Source organism: Symphalangus syndactylus, chromosome 4 (assembly GCF_028878055.3).
Source record: "Symphalangus syndactylus isolate Jambi chromosome 4, NHGRI_mSymSyn1-v2.1_pri, whole genome shotgun sequence".
NCBI classification, from domain to species: Eukaryota; Metazoa; Chordata; class Mammalia; order Primates; family Hylobatidae; genus Symphalangus; species Symphalangus syndactylus.
Window position 1 is genome coordinate 137,151,437 of NC_072426.2, and position 19,482 is coordinate 137,170,918.

General features: G+C 36.8%; 1 protein-coding gene across 3 annotated transcripts in view; it reads right to left on the reverse strand.

Moving 5' to 3' along the window:
* MARCHF1 (membrane associated ring-CH-type finger 1) overlaps positions 1 to 19,482 on the reverse strand; it is an 864,354-nt gene that overhangs the window by 323,103 nt on the left and 521,769 nt on the right. For all 3 annotated transcript variants that reach the window (XM_063638342.1, XM_055276314.2, XM_063638341.1), the window contains one exon: positions 11,822 to 11,970. In XM_063638342.1, the coding sequence (XP_063494412.1) occupies positions 11,822 to 11,932 (111 nt within the window). In that variant the 5' untranslated portion in view covers positions 11,933 to 11,970. The remainder of the gene's footprint in view (positions 1 to 11,821; positions 11,971 to 19,482) is intronic.

The following is a 19,482-nucleotide window of genomic DNA, read 5'->3' on the forward strand; positions in this document are numbered from 1 at the left end:
TGAGGATAATCAGCCAGCCATATCATGTATATCTGATATCTATCTATCTATCTATCCAATCTTAATGTGTCACCTTGGGCGAGATGTTTAACCAAAAATCTAGATTCCCATCTGTGAAATGGGGAATACAGTATCTACATTAGAGGCCTATTTTGAGAATCATGAATCTCCAAGATATATATGTATATATAGATATTAGAGAATACTACATATATATGTAAAATAAGTGTTTAGTAATGGTTAAATATGAATTTAAATTAAGCTTATTTTTTAATGAAGTCAATATTTGTATCTTTACCTGAGCATATTTTTTTGCAGTATAGAAGAGTGTCTTAGAGCATGGATCCTAAAATTTGATTTACTTACAGGGTAAACTTTGACAAATTACTTACCTTTTTCCTCTACAAAATGAGGAGTTTGTACATTTCTTATAATGCTGTGGTGGGGATTAAATGAGTTGTCAACATGTCAGGTGCTCATGGCATGTAGTATGTATTCTACAAATGTTAGCAATATTTGCTTTTTCCATGTTATTTTTCTACCCTGTGTTTTGTAAAGTGAGTGAATACAAATACGCTTACATGTCCTTGTTTCATTCCCAAAGAATTTGTTTGACACACGCTCCTCCTCACTGTTTACTGGGAATACACATTGTTTTCTGTTTTTTTTTTCCTCTCTCTCTTAACTTTTATTTCAGGTTAGGGGATGTATGTGCAGGTGTGTTACATGGGTAAATTGTGTGTTGTTAATGTGTGGTGTATGAATGATCCCCTCACCCAGTTAGTGAGTACAGGGTGCAATAGGTAGTTTTTCAACCTATGTCCCCCTGCCTTCCTCCCTCTTCAAGTAGTCCCCAGTGTTTATTGCTTCCCCTCTTTGTGTCCACATGTATTCAGGGTTTAGCTGCTGCTTATATGTGTGAATATGCAGTATTTGGTTTTCTGTACCTGTGTTAGTTCACTAAAGATAATGGCCTCCAGTTGCATCCATGTTGCTGCAAAGGACATAATTTTATTCTTTTCTTGGCTGCATAGTATTTCATGGTGGAAATGTGCCATATTTTCATTATTCAATCCACCATTGATGGGTATCTAGGATGATTCCCTGTCTTTGCTATTGTGAATAGTGCTGCAATGAACATGCGAGTGCATGTGTTTTTTTGGTAGTACACTTTATTTTTCTTTGGGTATATACCTAGTAATGAGATTGCTGGGTTGAATGGCAGGTTTGTTTTAAGTCCTTTGAGGAATCTCCACACTGCTTACCACAGTGGCTGAACTAATGTACATTTCCACCAGCAGTCTATCTGTGCTCACTTTTCTCTGCAACCTTGCCAACACCTGTTTTTTTAATTATTTTTTAAGTTCCAGGGTACATGTGCAGGATGTGCAGGTTTGTTACATAGGTAAGCATATGCCATGGTGGTTTGCTGCATCTATCGACCCATCACCTAGGTATTAAGCCCAGCATGCATTCCCTAATTCTCTCCCCCTGCCACCTGCCCCCGACAGGACCCAGTGTGTGTTCTTCTCCTTGTGTCCGTGTGTTCTCATTGTTCAGCCCCTACTTATAAGTGAGAATATCTATTGTTTTTTAACTTTTTAATAATAGCCATTCTGGAGTGGTGTGAGATGGTATGTCATTGTGGTTTTGATTGGCATTTCTCTAATGATAGGTGATGATGAGTATTTTTCTGTATGTTTGTTGGATGCCTGTATGTCCTCTTTTAAGAAGTGTTGGTTCATGCCCCTTGCTCATTTTTTTTCAATTTGTCTTCTTTTTTAAAACTTTTAACTTCAGGGCTACAAGTACAGTTTTGTTACATAGGTACATTTGTATCATGAGGGTTTGTTGTACATATTATTTCATCACCCAAGTATTAAACCTAGTACCCATCATTTTTCCTGATCCTCTCCCTACCCCCACCTTCCACTCTCTGAAAGGTCCCAGCATGTGTTCCCCGCTATACGTCCCTGTGTTCTCATCATTCAGCTCCCACTTGTAAGTGAGAGCATGTGGTACGTGGTTTTCCGTTCCTGTGTTAGTTTTTGCCCATGCTTTAATGGTGCTCTTTGTTTTCTGTTTGTTGAATTAAGTTTTTTATAGATTCTGGATATTAGACTTTTGTTGGATGCACAGCTTGTAAATGTTTTCTCCCATTCTGTAGGTTGTCTGTTTATTCTGTTGATAGTTTCTTTTGCTGTGCAGAGTTCTTTAATTTAATTTGCTCCCACTGAACAATTTTTGTTTTTGTTGCAACTGCTTTTTGGGACTTTGTTATAAATTATTTGCCAAGGCCAATGTGACTAGGTTAATGAGGATAAGGATTGTGTCTTTAAAAAAAACCAAACTGCATATTTGTTGCATAGTATAGTGTTTGGCACATAAATGATTCAATATAGAGTAGCCAGGTAAATTAATGAAGATATTTTCCAACTGGGTGATTACTGTGATTGAAATATTCCTGAATGAGAATATAGCCAATCATTCATTTTCTCTGTGATTCATTTACTCCTATTTTGTTCCATGATAACAGACAGCTATGGAGCCCAAAATTGCAACTTAACAATGTACAATGCCAAATACTAAACAATTCATTAATTAGACAGTGCAATCTGTAATGGACCTGGTGGTTGATAATGGACTTAAGAAGCTTGTATGTTGCAGATGGAGAATCAGAAGAGTAATTGTGCCAGGTTAAGAACCGTCATGCTATGTCATCTAACTGTCTATCAAATATTTACATGAAGAAAATATTCTGTATGAAGCAGCATAAAGGACTGGGAAGATATAGGACTCTGGGTTCCTGTTCCACCACTTTTCTAATCTTTCTGGACCTTAATTTCTCTCTCTGTATAAGGAGAAGAGTTATTACCTACTTTTAGAGTTGCTGCGAACTTTCAGAATACACATCCAAATTCTTTGGCTTGGAGAGAGCATTACAATATTATGATTGTATTATTAATTATTGTGCCTTGATATATACATTTCTTTGAGAACTATAATTTATTTATTTCACTTATCTTTTACATGGAAACAGCTCTGGATTATGTAGTCCTATTCTAACAGGTCCCATTTATTTCCAGTTACAATTTTTATTCTGAGGCAAAACCAAGCTGACTCAACAAAGACCAGGCTAATCTGTCCTGCCTGCTCCCTTTTTATAAAACATAAAAACATTCCCACAAAACCAAAGACAAAGAAGAAACCTTTGGCATCTTTGTTATCTGTGAATGGGGAGAAACAATGCACCTCAGTTACACACACACACACACACACACATAGAAACACACATATATACACACATAGGGCCTCTCCTGTTTGAGTACCCACCCACTGATGCTCTGCTAATGAAATTAAGATATTAAAAAACTAAAGTGTTCTAAACACTATACACATAGCAGAATTAAACGACCATTAAGAATTAAACATTTTTTGGGGGAACTCACAACTTCATTTATATCTAAATTAAGCACACAGACATGACATATTTTGATAAAGAGCAGCTATGAGCATGATCTCATGACTTTACTCCTTAGAGGAAATGATTTATTCATGTAAGGAGCATTTTTAGATCAATTATTACTATTGTGAATAATCATGTTTTGACATCGTTCAGTAACTATACAATTAAAGTTAATACGATACTTTAAGCTGTACAGCTAATGTAATTTTTTCCTCACGGTGTGAACTTTAAAGCATCGGTCTCCCCTTTGCATTCTCCAATTCAATCTGTTTCCATAACAACCATTGGGATATATTTTTAATGATTTTACTTTCTTACAAAAATCGAAGTTCTTAAAAGGCATCACGTCTTTTGCTTAATTTCTCTCATTTGTTTGTGATGGTTATTCTAATAAAAATTTAGATTTCATTCACCATTGCCTTTGGCAGTACTTAGTAAAGGCTTTGTAATAGCAATTGGAAACAATAACTGATACATGATTGAATAAGAATTAAAAGGAGGGAGAAAAATGAAGAAAAAAACGCAATTGAAAACTCTATCTGCTCTGACCTGATTTATTTTCAGAATGCATTAAGGCCACTGTATAATAAACTGGCCCACTTGCTCAGAGACTAAAAGAAATAAGGGTGAGTCTGTTGGAAATAAGGCAATAGGTTTACGAGAAATTTAATATACTCAACCTCCTCTTTCTGTTTACCATTTATTTGGGTTCCAACAGAGGCTATGTTTGCGGGGCAATTCTGGTCCATTTGCTGTAGGTGGATGTATGATTTCCTTTAACCTTGTAATAGACTAAAAGTAGAAGAAGGGAATAACTCGGAACACAGTGAGGAGGATGTCACTGGTAAATATTAACTGGTAAATTTGGTTTCTTTGTAAGGACAAATTTACATTTCATTGTCATACGCATTGGGGAAACTATCTGCAATGTTCTAGATTCTTACTGAAGGCAGAATATTAGTATAACAGAATGTAATTTTGTAATCATTTTAGTTTCTGAAATTTTACAATGTATTTTGATCACAGAAACCATCTCAGACTTGTTTGATCTTTATGATTAGTTCTTGCATATTTTAAGGCATATGGCATTTCTAATAAGCAGAAAAGGTTTAATATACAAGATATTGTGCTTAATAGAGCTTTATAAGAAAAACACAATCCCACTTTTGCTCAGTTCATGTGCTCTGCTCAAGGAATATAAGAAAAACTTAATAAAATTTGTGGAATGCATAAACAGCTTGAGCAGAGCACAGTGAACTGAGTGAAAGCCAGATTGTTTTCTGTATGATATCCAGAGAATTGGCAGGGTTTATGAAATAACAAAGAATGGGATTCTAGAAGAAAAAAAATCATCTCAAATCCAGGGGCTGCTTTCATCCATACTATTGAAATACCCAAGTGGGCTGGTTTAGCTTCAAACAAAGGATAATTGAATGGCCTATGAGTAACAAGAACTAGAACAACAAATAAGCTGATAATGATAAGATTCCTCAATTAAAACATAAAATTCATTTACACACTTCTAAAAGTCAAAATAAAAGTATATAATTTTCATTCTTGATCTTTCATTTCATAAGTTTGCAACTTTAACTTTCAACACATCTACTCTACTTTGAAAACAAAAGATTATGACAAAATTAAACATGATTATTTTTAGCTGCTTGTTTTATTAATACTTAGGCTGTGTAAGAAGGTATTTGGTTCAGTAGCTGAAAATTTGACTTGCAAAACATGTATTATCAGTAAATTTGTTTTATTTCTAGAGATTGTTTATGTTAAATTAGAAAAATCTTGGCATTTAAAATCTGACAGAACCCAAGCTCACCAATGCTCCCTTCTTACCTGCTACTACCTTTTTTTTTTATTTGACCTTTTCGAATTACAGTTTGTCTTTTTTTTTTTTTTTTTTGAGATGGAGTCTCACTCTGTCACCCAAGCTGGAGTGCAGTGGTGAGATCTCGGCTTACTGCAACCTCCGCCTCGTGGGTTCAAGCGATTCACCTGCCTCAGTCTCCCAAGTAGCTGGGATTACAGGCGGCTGCCACCACGCCTGGCTAACTTTTTGTATTTTATTAGAGACGGGATTTCACCATGTTGGCCAGGCTAGTCTCGAACTCCAGGCGTCAAGCAATCCTCCTGACTCAGCCTCCCAAAATGCTGGGATTACAGGCATGAGCCACTGCACCTGGCTGAGTTACAGCCTTTCCACTAGTGTTGTGCAAACAACAGTATCAACTTCTTATAATGGGTGTTGTGTATAAATAACCTAAAAATTAGAAGACCTAAATTCTTATGATTTGGAGTGTACTGCCTAAACTCTTAACAGTCCTATTTATTATCTGTTTGAACAATTAAATCTGTATTGTGTGCATCTGACTACAATCGGCTGCAGCTGTGATGAAATGATGGACATAAAGACTGCTTTGAAAAGTTTTATAAATATATGTCTGATTACAAATCATTTTTCATTTTAATTTCATGGATGACTATTACATACTTCTCCTTGAGAGTTTCTTATCTAGTTTCTCCTCTTTAATTTTTTTCTAGAGCAACAAGCATCTCATCCTGGAATATAATACACAGGCAAGAAAGTGTGCTCTGAGCTGATGAATATATGTTTGAAAGTGGCAAGTCACCTCTATCAAACACATAGAGTGACACTTTGTTCTTTTTTTCTTTGTAACTATAGTCTATTTGGAGCCTCAAAAAATCATCATTGATTATAGGAGTGTAATTTTCTCTGGAGTCGTTGCTGACTATCTAAAATGACATTTTTTTAATCTTCTTGTTTTGACTTCCATGGATTTTTCAACTCTAATCCTCATAAAATCTTTCACCTTCTTACTTCTGATTCTTATGATCTCCTTTGCTCTCATTTTAAATTTAATATTGAAACTCTGATTTGATTCAGTAAATTCCTTAAGGGTATAGTCAGTATAAGATGTTTTCGTTTTTAACGAGTAAAATTGTGTTACACTAAATTTAAAAGAGAGGTTTCTCCCCTGGCTGTCATACAAGATGAGGCCACTTCCCGCCCTTAGGTTACAATTGTGAGGATATGTGCTTAATAAGCATAATCTTCCAAACTCCTCAAGGTTATTATTCATTATGAAAGATTTTCAGCTCAATAAATATTTTCTGAATTTAAAATGCAGGTAGTATGAATTGCTCTATAGATTAAAAAAGGAAACAAAAACCATTCTTTTCAATCAGATCAGTTATGGAGAATTCTATACAGTAAACAGCTATGAGACTGGCTATAAGTCAGTCAATGCAGAGCAGAGAATAATCTAGTAGATACGTATAATCTTGGATTATAAAGGAAAGATCCTATTTGTCTTCATGACACAGTGCAATGAATTATTATCTCATTTATAATCTGTGTTTAGTCAAATATGTACAATCCAAATAATGACTGTGTTCTTCCCCTTAACCTGAGAAAGACATGATAGAGTAGCCCTCTAGATTGAGACTGATTAGACTGTTGGAATCCCAGTTTCACAAGTTATTACCTAAGTCACCTTGGACAGGTTTTAAAATTTCTCTATACCTCAGTTTCTTTATTTATAAAATAGGGGTAATTATCACACTTGCTACACTGGATTGTAGTTAAGTATTAAAAATGAGAATATTTGTAAAGCACTTACAAAAGTTCTTGGAACATAATAATCAGCCACCATCATTATTATCATCATCTTTAGATGGGATATAATTTGTACTGGAAAGCCTCAACTGCTCTGGATGACAGCAAAATAGTAATAACAAAAGCATGGGTATATAAAATGGAAATGTAGGATAAACAGGCTACTTACCAAAGAAGGAATGCATTTGTGATAGAGGCTGGCTAAACGCTTTCAATTTCCCTATTCAGGTTATATATGAACACTGTATGTTTCATCATTCCTACAGATCCATTAGTCTATGTCACTGGTTTCCAGCCAAAGGTATCAGGGTAGAAGTGATGCATATCACTTCCAAACCTAAACCATATATCACCATGATTACCCACTCCCATTCTTTCTCTTCTCTGATAAATTCAAAAGCCATATTGATAATATAATAGCAGCATGAGAACTCTGCATTTTTTTTTTTTTTTTTGGTTGGAGTGTCAAATTATCTGTATCAGACTGACTGGTGAGCAAAAGCAAACCTTTATCATGTTAAGTCTGAAATGTCTGAGTTTATTTATTAAGGCTCCTATCCTTAACTTTCTATACTGATTACTAAGTTATTACCTCTCGGCACTAAACCCATTTTTCTATATTCTACCTCAAGATCCTAAAGCTGGGAGCCTTCAAACCAGATTTCTTCTTTGCCACTAACTTTTTGGTTTGGTTCTGCCAATGGTAGTCCTGAAGGCAACTAGAGGTCAGGAGGAGAAAGGACTCATTCTTGTTTATCCTGTTTCTGTCAGTGTCATTGCAGGAATGCTTTCTTAGATCAGCAATGGACATTGGGTCCAGTTTCTAAGTTTATTTCACATGTGCTGAACTATCTTTATTGCACCACCACCACCCCAAATGTATAAAAATCGAGAAGTGCAACCCCTTCAGGGGTCTGGGTCCTAGATCCACAGGATCCCACCTCTGAACCCCTGAGGTACCTGTATCTGGGGAGATGTACTCCTCCTCAGAGGCCCGAGACACAGTTTTGACGGGCTTGTCCTCTAGCCTTTCAGGTTCTAACAATTCCAGCCTCCTCCCTCTGTTACTCTTCTGTATGAGTGGTTGTTACTTCTTCAGATATTAAACTTGTGAACCTTTTTGACATTTTAGCTTTCCAATACCACATTAAATACTTTTGCATATTATATTCTCTTCATTAAAATTGCTGGTTTTCTTTCTGTTTTCCTGATTGTACTCCAATTTTTATACTATTGAAATACAGAAATTTGAAGCCAAAGCCTATGCCACCATAGCAAACATCTAAAATATACAGCATTTCTTTAATAGCTGGGCAATGGGCAGAAAGGAAACTGATTTCAAAGGTAGAAAGCCTTCTAGTTGCATAATGTTTTGTCAAAACTCTTGGCAAAACTGCTGTTTGAATTAACTAGTGAGGCAGACAGTGAGTCTGCTGGGCTGGCAATACCCAAAAGAGATTGGAAAACAAAACTTTAATAGTATGTGTTGACTATTACTGGCTACATTTGGCAGGGTATTACAAGAGAAACATTGAGTGGCTAGTGTGAAGGCAGATACATAGAGAAACAGAATACAGAAGTTTCCAGGACTGATTGAGCAAAATGGCTGGCTTCTTCTAAAGCCCAAATGGTGGAACATGGCATTGATGAAGGCAATGAACAACAAAGGCCCAGTGAAAAGTTCCATTTGTGTAACAGACTCAAGGCAAACCCTACTAAGATCTCAGGGAATTGTAGTACTAAAATCCCATGACTCCGGAATATAACACTTAAATGTTTAAAACTTAAAATAACTCTAGGTCCCATTATCTTCCCCAAACAGGAAAAAAAAAAATTAAGGTAATATAGTTCTCAATAGGCACTTCAAACATGGTTAAGTAGAATAACGGGAAAAGAGAAACATCTGAGAAGTCATATCCAGAGGCTAGAAGGAACTATGGACAAGGAAGATATCCCAGGGAGGTGGTCAGAGCTTATTCAAAGATCCTCTCTGACCTCTAGATTGGGAGACTTTATAATGTCTTTCCAGCAGGATTGTGCCTGTGATTGACATGTGTACCTGATTCTTTCTCTATCTAAGAATCACGGTTTATTGTGGATTCCCTTTTCCTATGCTTCTCTTTTATATTGGGTGTGTGGGAAGTGTATTGCAAAATGCAGGTAATTTGTTCATGGGTGATTCATTTTCATCACTTGATGAGGACAATGGCTAACCAGAGATCACGGATTTGTGCTGAAATTAGTGACTGAAAGAATTTGAATTGTCACTCGTGAAGAGTAATAATCTCTTTTCTGGAGATAATGGAACATGACATGAATATCTGGTGACCAGTAAAATGGACTGTGGCAGAGATGGGCTAGATGCCCACTAATTCTACCTCCTTTTCCTGGCCACATAGAAAGGCAGCATTTGCCAGCCTCCCTTGCAGCTCAGTTGGGCTTGAAATGGAAGGATGTCCATGCATTCAAGGCTGCTCCATAATGGCCCATGCTAGATGTTCCACACAATCTCTTCCATTTCCCCCGTGACCATGTGCTTACAAAGGCAACATCAAAAGATGGAAGGAGTCTGGATCTTTAAATCATGATTTGGCAGTGAACCTCCAAGGAGAGCAGGCCAACGCACATCAGCCCGTAACACAAGGAAGAAATTTCTTATTTTATATGTTAAGAAACTGAGATTTGGGGGTTATATGTTAAAGTGTATAGAGGTTATCCCTGTAATACAGCATTAGATTTAATTACTGGATTTAATTCCATCGGTAACTTGATATCTTTTTCTTTATATTAAAATTATTTGAATGTGAAGAAAATGTCATCAAGAAATTGAGATTATGAGGTGTAGTAGAAAAAGCATTGTTTTGAGAATTCCCATTCCTAGTAACCCTTTTATTATTTACTAGATAAGTGGCACTAGGAATGTCAATTAATTTTCCTGGGCCACAGTGCAATCTGTAAAACAAAGCTGTCATTAGGTTTATTATTAGGTTACCCAATTATAGGTAGAAAGCCAGTCCAAAAATTTGCTCAGTTTTTATGGTTTTTGATCTATGATTCCATGAAATAGGAGTTAAGCACTAAAGCACAGGAGCAGTAATTTTTTCTTACTTAAAAATGCTTGGTTATAGTATGATACCTGACAAAGTACAGCTGTATGCACAAATATTATATAATACAATGTTTTAGTAGTGTTAACTCATGCCCCAGAGTTTTATGCTAGCCAAATATAACACGTAAGTCATTTTAGAGTGAGATGAGACAATGCAGATGACAATTTCAAGAGGAAACCATTCCCTAAAACTTTGAATATCCAGTAGTTTTGCACACATCTCTCCATATCTTCAGCCCTCCCCTTACAATCTAAGGACGGGATTTAAGCAAGATCCTCACTTCTCTTTCTATGTTTTATCAAGTGAAAGCCTATTCTTTCAGATGGTTTCTCTTAATATCAACTCACTAAGGTTAATTCAAGGTCGTTATTTCTATGTAACTGCTAAGGTCTGAATATTTGCATCCTCCCAAAATTCATGTCAAAATCCTAACCCTCAAGGTGATGGTATTAGGAGGTGGAGCCTTTGGGAGATGATTAGGTCACGAGAGTGGGGCCCTCATAAATGGTACTAGTGCCGTTATAGAAGAAGCCTGAGGGAGCTTGTTTGCCCCTTCCACCATGTAGGGACACAGTGAAAAGGCACCATCTATGAATCAGAAAAGCAGGCCCTCACCAGACACCAAAACAGCCAGCACCTTAATCTTGGACTCCAGACTTTAGAACTTTGAGAAATAAATTTTTGTTTTTCATAAGTTACCAGTTTATGGTATTTTGTAATAGCAGCCCAAACATACGAAGATAGTCAAATAATAGAAATTGTAAAATAAAACAAAATAAACAGTAAAAAAAAACCTAAATGATTCTTTGTTCATATTTACTTATATGTTCAACTGCTAATAAATCAGGCTAATCAAAACACTTTCATTCTTGTAAAAAGGTAAAACAATAATTAAATATATCTAATATTAGTTTAAAACCTGAAAACCGAATGGAATTTTCCTCCTTTAAGTTAAAATGAAGAATGTTACAGCCAAATCTAAACAAAGAACATTTAAAACTCCTTTTGCTAATGAGTGCTTTGTCCTAATCCCTGGAAAATGATAGCTAGTTAAAGCTCAGCATTTAAACATATCACAGAAAACAAAACATGGAGGAATACATTCTTGAATTGGTCTTCAAATTACTTTTGCCATTGTGTAATTCACAATTTGTTGTGAAAATTATAATTTTTGATTCTATTACTGAGACATTTTTAGAAAAAATATAGAAAAATACAGAAAGTAGGATTCTGATTTTCTTTAAATCATCTTTAGATGACTCTGTACTTACTTTTCTTCCAATGATTTCATTACGCAGTATAGAATCCAAGAACATAAACTTTAATTATTTTTAAGGTCACTAACATAATAAATGGATGATGTCCAAACTAATAAAAAGAGAAACAGTTGTTTAATTGGAATTAAACTCTAATATTATATGTCACTAAGGTATTTTTATTAGTTTATTAACTAACCAAATCTATATGAACATATTATATAATACAAATGCAAATACTGTTGTAAACCATGATAACATTTACTTATGAGGTCATCCTCTCCACATTTCTTTAGCATTCTATTTACATATAAGCCAATTTGAGGTAAAGTAACTTTCCACTCACCAATGTGGAGGTTTGTGAGGCGTCAGCCAAATCCCCTGAGATCTCGGGTGTTCGCGTGTTGTTTGGAATTCTGTGAGGGTTACGGGCTATCGCTTCACACCAGCCCAGCATTTTCTCCTTCCTCTTATCCCTTTTCAATTTCTGAAATTCTGAAAATAATTTACATTCCCTGAAACAGGTCACTTATTTTAGCTGTGTTTTGGAAAATATATATAATCAAAATTAAATCAACAATATAACACTAATTGAGACATTTTAAAAAAACCAGAGGTTACAAGGAGGAAAAGAAGAATATGCTGATTATTACTAATATCCTAGAATTACAGGACAATAGAAAGAGTATATATATTTTCAAAGGGCCTAACATATTTTATATCTCTCTTTGTGACACTAGTAGACAATAAGAATTCCTTGTGCCAGGTTCTAAGTGTTATTTTCAGAGGTCAGCTTATAACAGTAAGTCCTTACCTCAAGAAATAAGAACAGACCTGGTTCCTGATAATATCTACATATTTCAATGACATCTAAAATTTGGCATAGCTTTTCAGCTAAATGTCCTACAGAAGCCGAATAAATCAATACAGGCCAGTGATAAATATTACTCATTCTGGCAGTGCCATGATTTTCTCTCTCATAAAGTTATGCCATCTGAAAAAAAATTTACTGCAAGTATAATAAATTAAGCATATGACATCTATCACCAGTACAATCTATTAAAAAGTAATAATTTTAAAAAATCCTTACTATGTCATGAGTAGAAATATTCCACAACTGTTTCTAGATTTCTAGAACTTCTTATTTGGGGGAATGTTTTGTCTCTGAAAAAGTCATATCAACAATGACTTTTAACATAATGGAGAAACATTGTTTCCCTTGTAAAGTTTTACAGCCTACCTTTCCACTCCACCACCCTCAGTAATTAGAAATAGTTTATTGCAGGTCTTTAGTTAAATGCATTACACTGTCAATTAAATATCAAAAATAATGTGGAGTAGTTATTTTTCACAGCATCCAAGGCAATTAGCAATCTGGTCGTTTACATTTCAGAGATTCAAAACTGCACATTTCATAGCACTAAGAAAAGTAACATAAAGAACGGTTGCAATAACAGATTGATGAGTTATTAATCTAAATGACAAAATACTCAAGTTAGATGCATCTGAACAATGTAAATAGGAAAGTGATAAAAAAGATCTTTTATTGAAAATGTCTAAGATACTCAACAGAATGGATTTCTTAATAAGACCAGCAATCTAATATGAGTGACTCATTCAATTGAGGTACAGAGAAATGATAAAGGGAATTTGAAAACGATTGTTTGGGCAACAAATTATTAGTGCTTGGCCTTTCAAACACATTGCTTGAGATTTATGTAAAATTGTGATCTATTCAATACAAAATCTGCATATTTAATTTGCACTCTACAGAAAGTAAATATTTCCTCATTCCCAGTAACACTATCTTAGTTACTTATCAGCTTTTAATTGCATTTCTTGAAGCGTGCTAAGAGTAAATGAAAATGAGGATCTTTATTCAAAGGCAAGGAGTGAAATGACACATAATGACCAAAACAATTTAATCAAGTATAAACAAATATTCTACTTCTAAATTATTTACCATTTTGCCAATTTTAACTCTATAATTAAATATCACTTTAGTACTTATAATAAAATGCTAAATTCATTCATGAATGAAGAACGTAATCGTGTGGCCCACAAAATTATGACACCATCAGTATCCATTCTGAGATGTGTTTGTAAAGGTAGCCAACTTCTTATTTCCCATTCAGATTCTTTCTGATGCTGTGGTGGCAGTAGCTTTGTCATTTCTTATTCAGTCAACATTAATCCACAGATATATCTTAGGTACTGAAGCAGGAATAGTAGTCATAATAAGAGGATAACTTTCATTTTTGATGTGATTTGCGTTCAGTGCAATGATCTATTCTAGAGAATTTTAAAGTCTATGAACCACTGGGATCTTTCTGATTTCTAATTTTTAGATTTGTACGCTTACTTGGGCAACTCTAAGGTGACTGCCTGCTCCCCCTAATCATGTCTTCCTTGAAGCCGGCCTGTGCAAATCATCTTTTTGAACTGTTTTGCTGGACAGCTGCCAACAAATCATCATGACAACAGCTATAAACTTTTGGCTACACCTGCTGAAGTATTATAACAAAATGCCAACTGCATTCTAGTTTTCTATTGCATATAACCATCATTATCTTATTTTAGGATTATTAGCTAGGCTAAATAATTCAGAAAGTTAAAACACATACTTTTAATATAAATAATATGTTAATAATAATCATTGAATACTATCCATGGACATTGTACAGACTATTTTAAGAAAGCCGACGAAGGGCTGAATAGGAACAGCTCCAGTCTACAGCTCCCAGCGTGAGCGACGCAAAAGATGGGTGACTTCTGCATTTCCATCTGAGGTACTGGGTTCATCTCACAAGGGAGTGCCAGACAGCGGGCGCAGGACAGCAGGTGCAGCGCACCATGCACGAGCCGAAGCAGGGTGAGGCATTGCCTCATTTGGGAAGCGCAAAGGGTCAGGGAGTTCCCTTTCCTAGTCAAAGAAAGGGGTGACAGACAGCACCTGGAAAATCAGGTCACTCCCACCCTAATACTGTGTTTTTCCAACGGGTTTAAAAAACGGCACACTAGGAGATTATATCCCGCACCTGGCTCGGAGGGTCCTATGCCCACAGAGTCTCGCTGATTGCTAGCACAGCAGTCTGAGATCAAACTGCAAGGCGGCAGCGAGGCTGGGGGAGGGGCACCCACCATTGCCCAGGCTTGCTTAGGTAAACAAAGCAGCCAGGAAGCTCCAACTGGGTGGAGCCCACCACAGCTCAAAGAGGCCAGCCTGACTCAGTAGGCTCCACCTCTGGGGGCAGGGCACAGACAAACAAAAAGACAGCAGTAAACTCTGCTAGACTTAAGTGTCCCTGTATGACAGCTTTGAAGAGAGTAGTGGTTCTCCCAGCACGCAGCTAGAGATCTGAGAATGGGCAGACTGCCTCCTCAAGTGGGTCCCTGACCCCTGACCCCGGAGCAACCTAACTGGGAGGCACCCCCAAGTAGGAGCAGACTGACACCTCACACGGCCGGGTACTCCTCTGAGACAAAACTTCCAGAGGAACGATCAGGCAGCAGAATTCGTGGTTCACGAAAATCCACTGTTCTGCAGCCTCCACTGCTGATACCCAGGCAAACAGGGTCTGGAGTGGACCTCCAGCAAACTCCAACAGATGTGCAGCTGAGGGTCCCATCTGTTAGAAGGAAAACTAACAAACAGAAAGGACATCCACACCAAAACCCATCTGTACATCACGATCATCAAAGACCAAAAGTAGATAAAACCACAAAGATGGGGAAAAAACAGAGCAGAAAAACTGGAAATTCTAAAAAGCAGAGCACCTCTCCTCCTCCAAAGGAACGCAGCTCCTCACCAGCAATGGAACAAAGCTGGACGGAGATGACCTTGACGAGTTGAGAGAAGAAAGTTGATCAGATGATCAAACTACTCCGAGCTACAGGAGGAAATTCAAACCAAAGGCAAAGAAGTTAAAAACTTTGAAAAAAATTTAGACGAATGTATAACTAGAATAACCAATGCAGAGAAGTGCTTAAAGGAGCTGATGGAGCCGAAAGCCAAGGCTCGAGAACTACATGAAGAATGCAGAAGCCTCAGGAGCCGATGCGATCAACTGGAAGAAAGTGTATCAGTGATGGAAGATGAAATGAACGAAATGAAGCAAGAAGGGAAGTTTAGAGAAAAAAGAATGAAAAGAAATGAACAAAGCCTCTAAGAAATATGGGACTATGTGAAAAGACCAAATCTACATCTGATTGGTGTACCTGAAAGTGACGGGGAGAATGGAACCAACTTAGAAAACACTCTGCAGGATATTATCCAGGAGAACTTCCCCAATCTAGCAAGGCAGGCCAACATTCAGATTGAGGAAATACATAGAACGCCACAAAGATACTCCTCGGGAAGAGCAACTCCAAGACACATAATTGTCAGATTCACCAAAGTTGAAATAAAGGAAAAAATGTTAAGGGCAGCCAGAGAGAAAGGTCAGGTTACCCACAAAGGGAAGCCCATCAGATTAACAGTGGATCTCTTGGCAGAAACTCTACAAGCCAGAAGAGAGTCAGGGCCAATATTCAACATTCTTAAAGAAAAGAATTTTCAACCCAGAATTTCACATCCAGCAAAAATAAGCTTCGTAAGTGAAGGAGAAATAAAATACTGTACAGACAAGCAAATGCCGAGAGATTTTGTCACCACCAGGCCTACCCTAAAAGAGCTCCTGAAGGAAGCACTAAACATGGAAAGGAACAACCACTACCATCCACTGCAAAATCATGCAAAATTGTAAAGATCATCGAGGCTAGGAAGAAACTGCATCAACTAACGAACAAAATAACCAGTTAACATCATAATGACAGTATCAAATTCTCACATAACAATATTAACTTTAAATGTAAATGGAGTAAATGCTCCAATTAAAAGACACAGACTGGCAAACTGGATAAAGAGTCAAGACCCATCAGTGTGCTGTATTCAGGAAACCCATCTCATGTGCAGAGACAAACATAGACTCAAAATAAAAGGATGGAGGAAGATCTACCAAGCAAATGGAAAACAAAAAAAGGCAGGGGTTGCAATCCTAGCCTCTGATAAAACAGACTTTAAACCAACAAAGATCAAAAGAGACAAAGAAGGCCATTACATAATGGTAAAGGGATCAATTCAACAAGACGAGCTAACTATCCTAAATATATATGCACCCAATACAGGAGCACCCAGATTCATAAAGCAAGTCCTGAGTGACCTACAAAGAGACTTAGACTCCCACACAATAATAATGGGAGACTTTAACACCCCACTCTCAACATTAGACAGATCGAGACAGAAAGTTAACAAGGATATCCAGGAATTGAACTCAGCTCTGCACCAAGCGGACCTAACAGAGATCTACAGAACTCTCCACCCCAAATCAACAGAATATACATTTTTTTCAGCACCACACCACACCTATTCCAAAATTGACCATATAGTTGCAAGGAAAGCTCTCCTCAGCAAATATAAAAGAACAGAAATTATAACAAACTGTCTCTCAGACCACAGTGCAATCAAACTAGAACTCAGGATTAAGAAACTCACTCAAAACCACTCAACTACTTGGAAACTGAACAACCTGCTCCTGTATGACTACTGAGTACATAACGAAATGAAGGCAGAAATAAAGATGTTCTTTGAAACCAACAAGGACAAACACACAACATACCAGAATCTCTGGGACACATTCAAAGCAGTGTGTAGAGGGAAATTTATAGAACTAAATGCCCACAAGAGAAAGCAGGAAAGATCCAAAATTGACACCCTAACATCACAATTAAAAGAACTAGAAAAGCAAGAGCAAACACATTTGAAAGCTAGCAGAAGGCAAGAAATAACTAAAATCAGAGCAGAACTGAAGGAAATAGAGACACAAAAAACCCTTCAAAAAATTAATGAATCCAGGAGCTGGTTTTTTGAAAAGATCAACAAAATTGATAGACCACCAATAAGACTAATAGAGAAGAAAAGAGAGAAGAATCAAATAGACGAAATAAAAAATGATAAAGGGAATATCACCACCAATCCCACAGAAATACAAACTACCGTCAGAGAATACTACAAACACCTCTATGCAAATAAACTAGAAAATCTAGAGGAAATGGATAAATTGCTCGACACATACACCCTCCCAAGACTAAACTAGGAAGAAGTTGAATCTCTGAATAGACCAGTAACAGACTCTGAAATTGTGGCAATAATCAATAGCTTACCAACCAAAAAGAGTCCAGGACCCGATGGATTCACAGCCGAATTCTACCAGAGGTACAAGGAGGAACTGGTACCATTCCTTCTGAAACTATTCCAATCAACAGAAAAAGAGGGAATCCTCCCTAACTCATTTTATGAGGCCAGCATCATCCTGATACCAAAGCCTGGCAGAGACACAACAAAAAAGAGAATTTCAGACCAATATCCTTGATGAACATTGATGCAAAAATCCTCAATAAAATACTGGCAAATCGAATCCAGTAGCACATCAAAAAGCTTATCCACCATGATCAAGTGGGCTTCATCCCTGGGATGCAAGGCTGGTTCAACATACGCAAATCAATAAATGTAATCCAGCATATAAACAGAACCAAAGACAAAAACCACATGATTATCTCAATAGATGCAGAAAAGGCCTTTGACAAAATTCAACAACCCTTCATGCTACAAACTCTCTATAAATTAGGTATTGATGGGACATATCTCAAAATAATAAGAGCTATCTATGACAAACCCACAGCCAATATCATACTGAATGGGCAAAAACTGGAAGCATTCCCTTTGAAAACTGGCACAAGACAGGGATGCCCTCTCTCACCACTCCTATTCAATATAGTGTTGGAAGTTCTGGCCTGGGCAATTAGGCAGGAGAAGGAAATAAAGGGTATTCGATTAGGAAAAGAGGAAGTCAAATTGTCCCTGTTTGCAGATGACATGATTGTATATCTAGAAAACCCCATTGTCTCAGCCCAAAATCTCCTTAAGCCGATAAGCAACTTCAGCAAAATCTCAGGATACAAAATCAATGCACAAAAATTACAAGCATTCTTATACACCAATAACAGACAAACAGAGCCAAATCATGAGTGAACTCCCATTCACAATTGCTTCAAAGAGAATAAAATACCTAGGAATCCAAGTTACAAGGGACGTGAAGGACCTCTTCAAGGAGAACTACAAACCACTGCTCAATGAAATAAAGGAGGATACAAACAAATGGAAAAACATTCCATGCTCATGGGTTGGAAGAATCAATAATGTGAAAATGGCCATACTGCCCAAGGTAATTTATAGATTCCATGTCATCCCCATCAAGCTACCAATGACTTTCTTCACAGAATTGGAAAAAACTACTTTAAAGTTCATATGGGTCCAAAAAAGAGCCCGCATCGCCAAGTCAATCCTAAGCCAAAAGAACAAAGCTGGAGGCATCACGCTACCTGACTTCAAACTATACTACAAGGCTACAGTAACCAAAACAGCATGGTACTGGTACCAAAACAGAGACATAGATCAATGGAACAGAACAGAGCCCTCAGAAATAACGCTGCATATCTACAACTATCTGATCTTTGACAAACCTGACAAAAACAAGCAATGGGATAAGGATTCCCTATTTAATAAATGATGCTGGGAAAACTGGCTAGCCATATGTAGAAAGCTGAAACTGGATCCCTTCCTTACACCTTATACAAAAATTAATTCAAGATGGATTAAAGACTTACATGTTAGGCCTAAAACCATAAAAACCCTAGAAGAAAACCTAGGCATTACCATTCAGGACATAGGCACGGGCAAGGACTTCATGTCTAAAACACCAAAAGCAATGGCAACAAAAGCCAAAATTGACAAATGGGATCTAATTAAACTAAAGAGCTTCTGCACAGCAAGAGAAACTACCATCAGAGTGAACAGGCAACCTACAAATTGGGAGAAAATTTTCACAACTTACTCATCTGACAAAGGGCTAATATCCAGAATCTACAATGAACTCAAACAAATTTACAAGAAACAAACAAACAACCCCA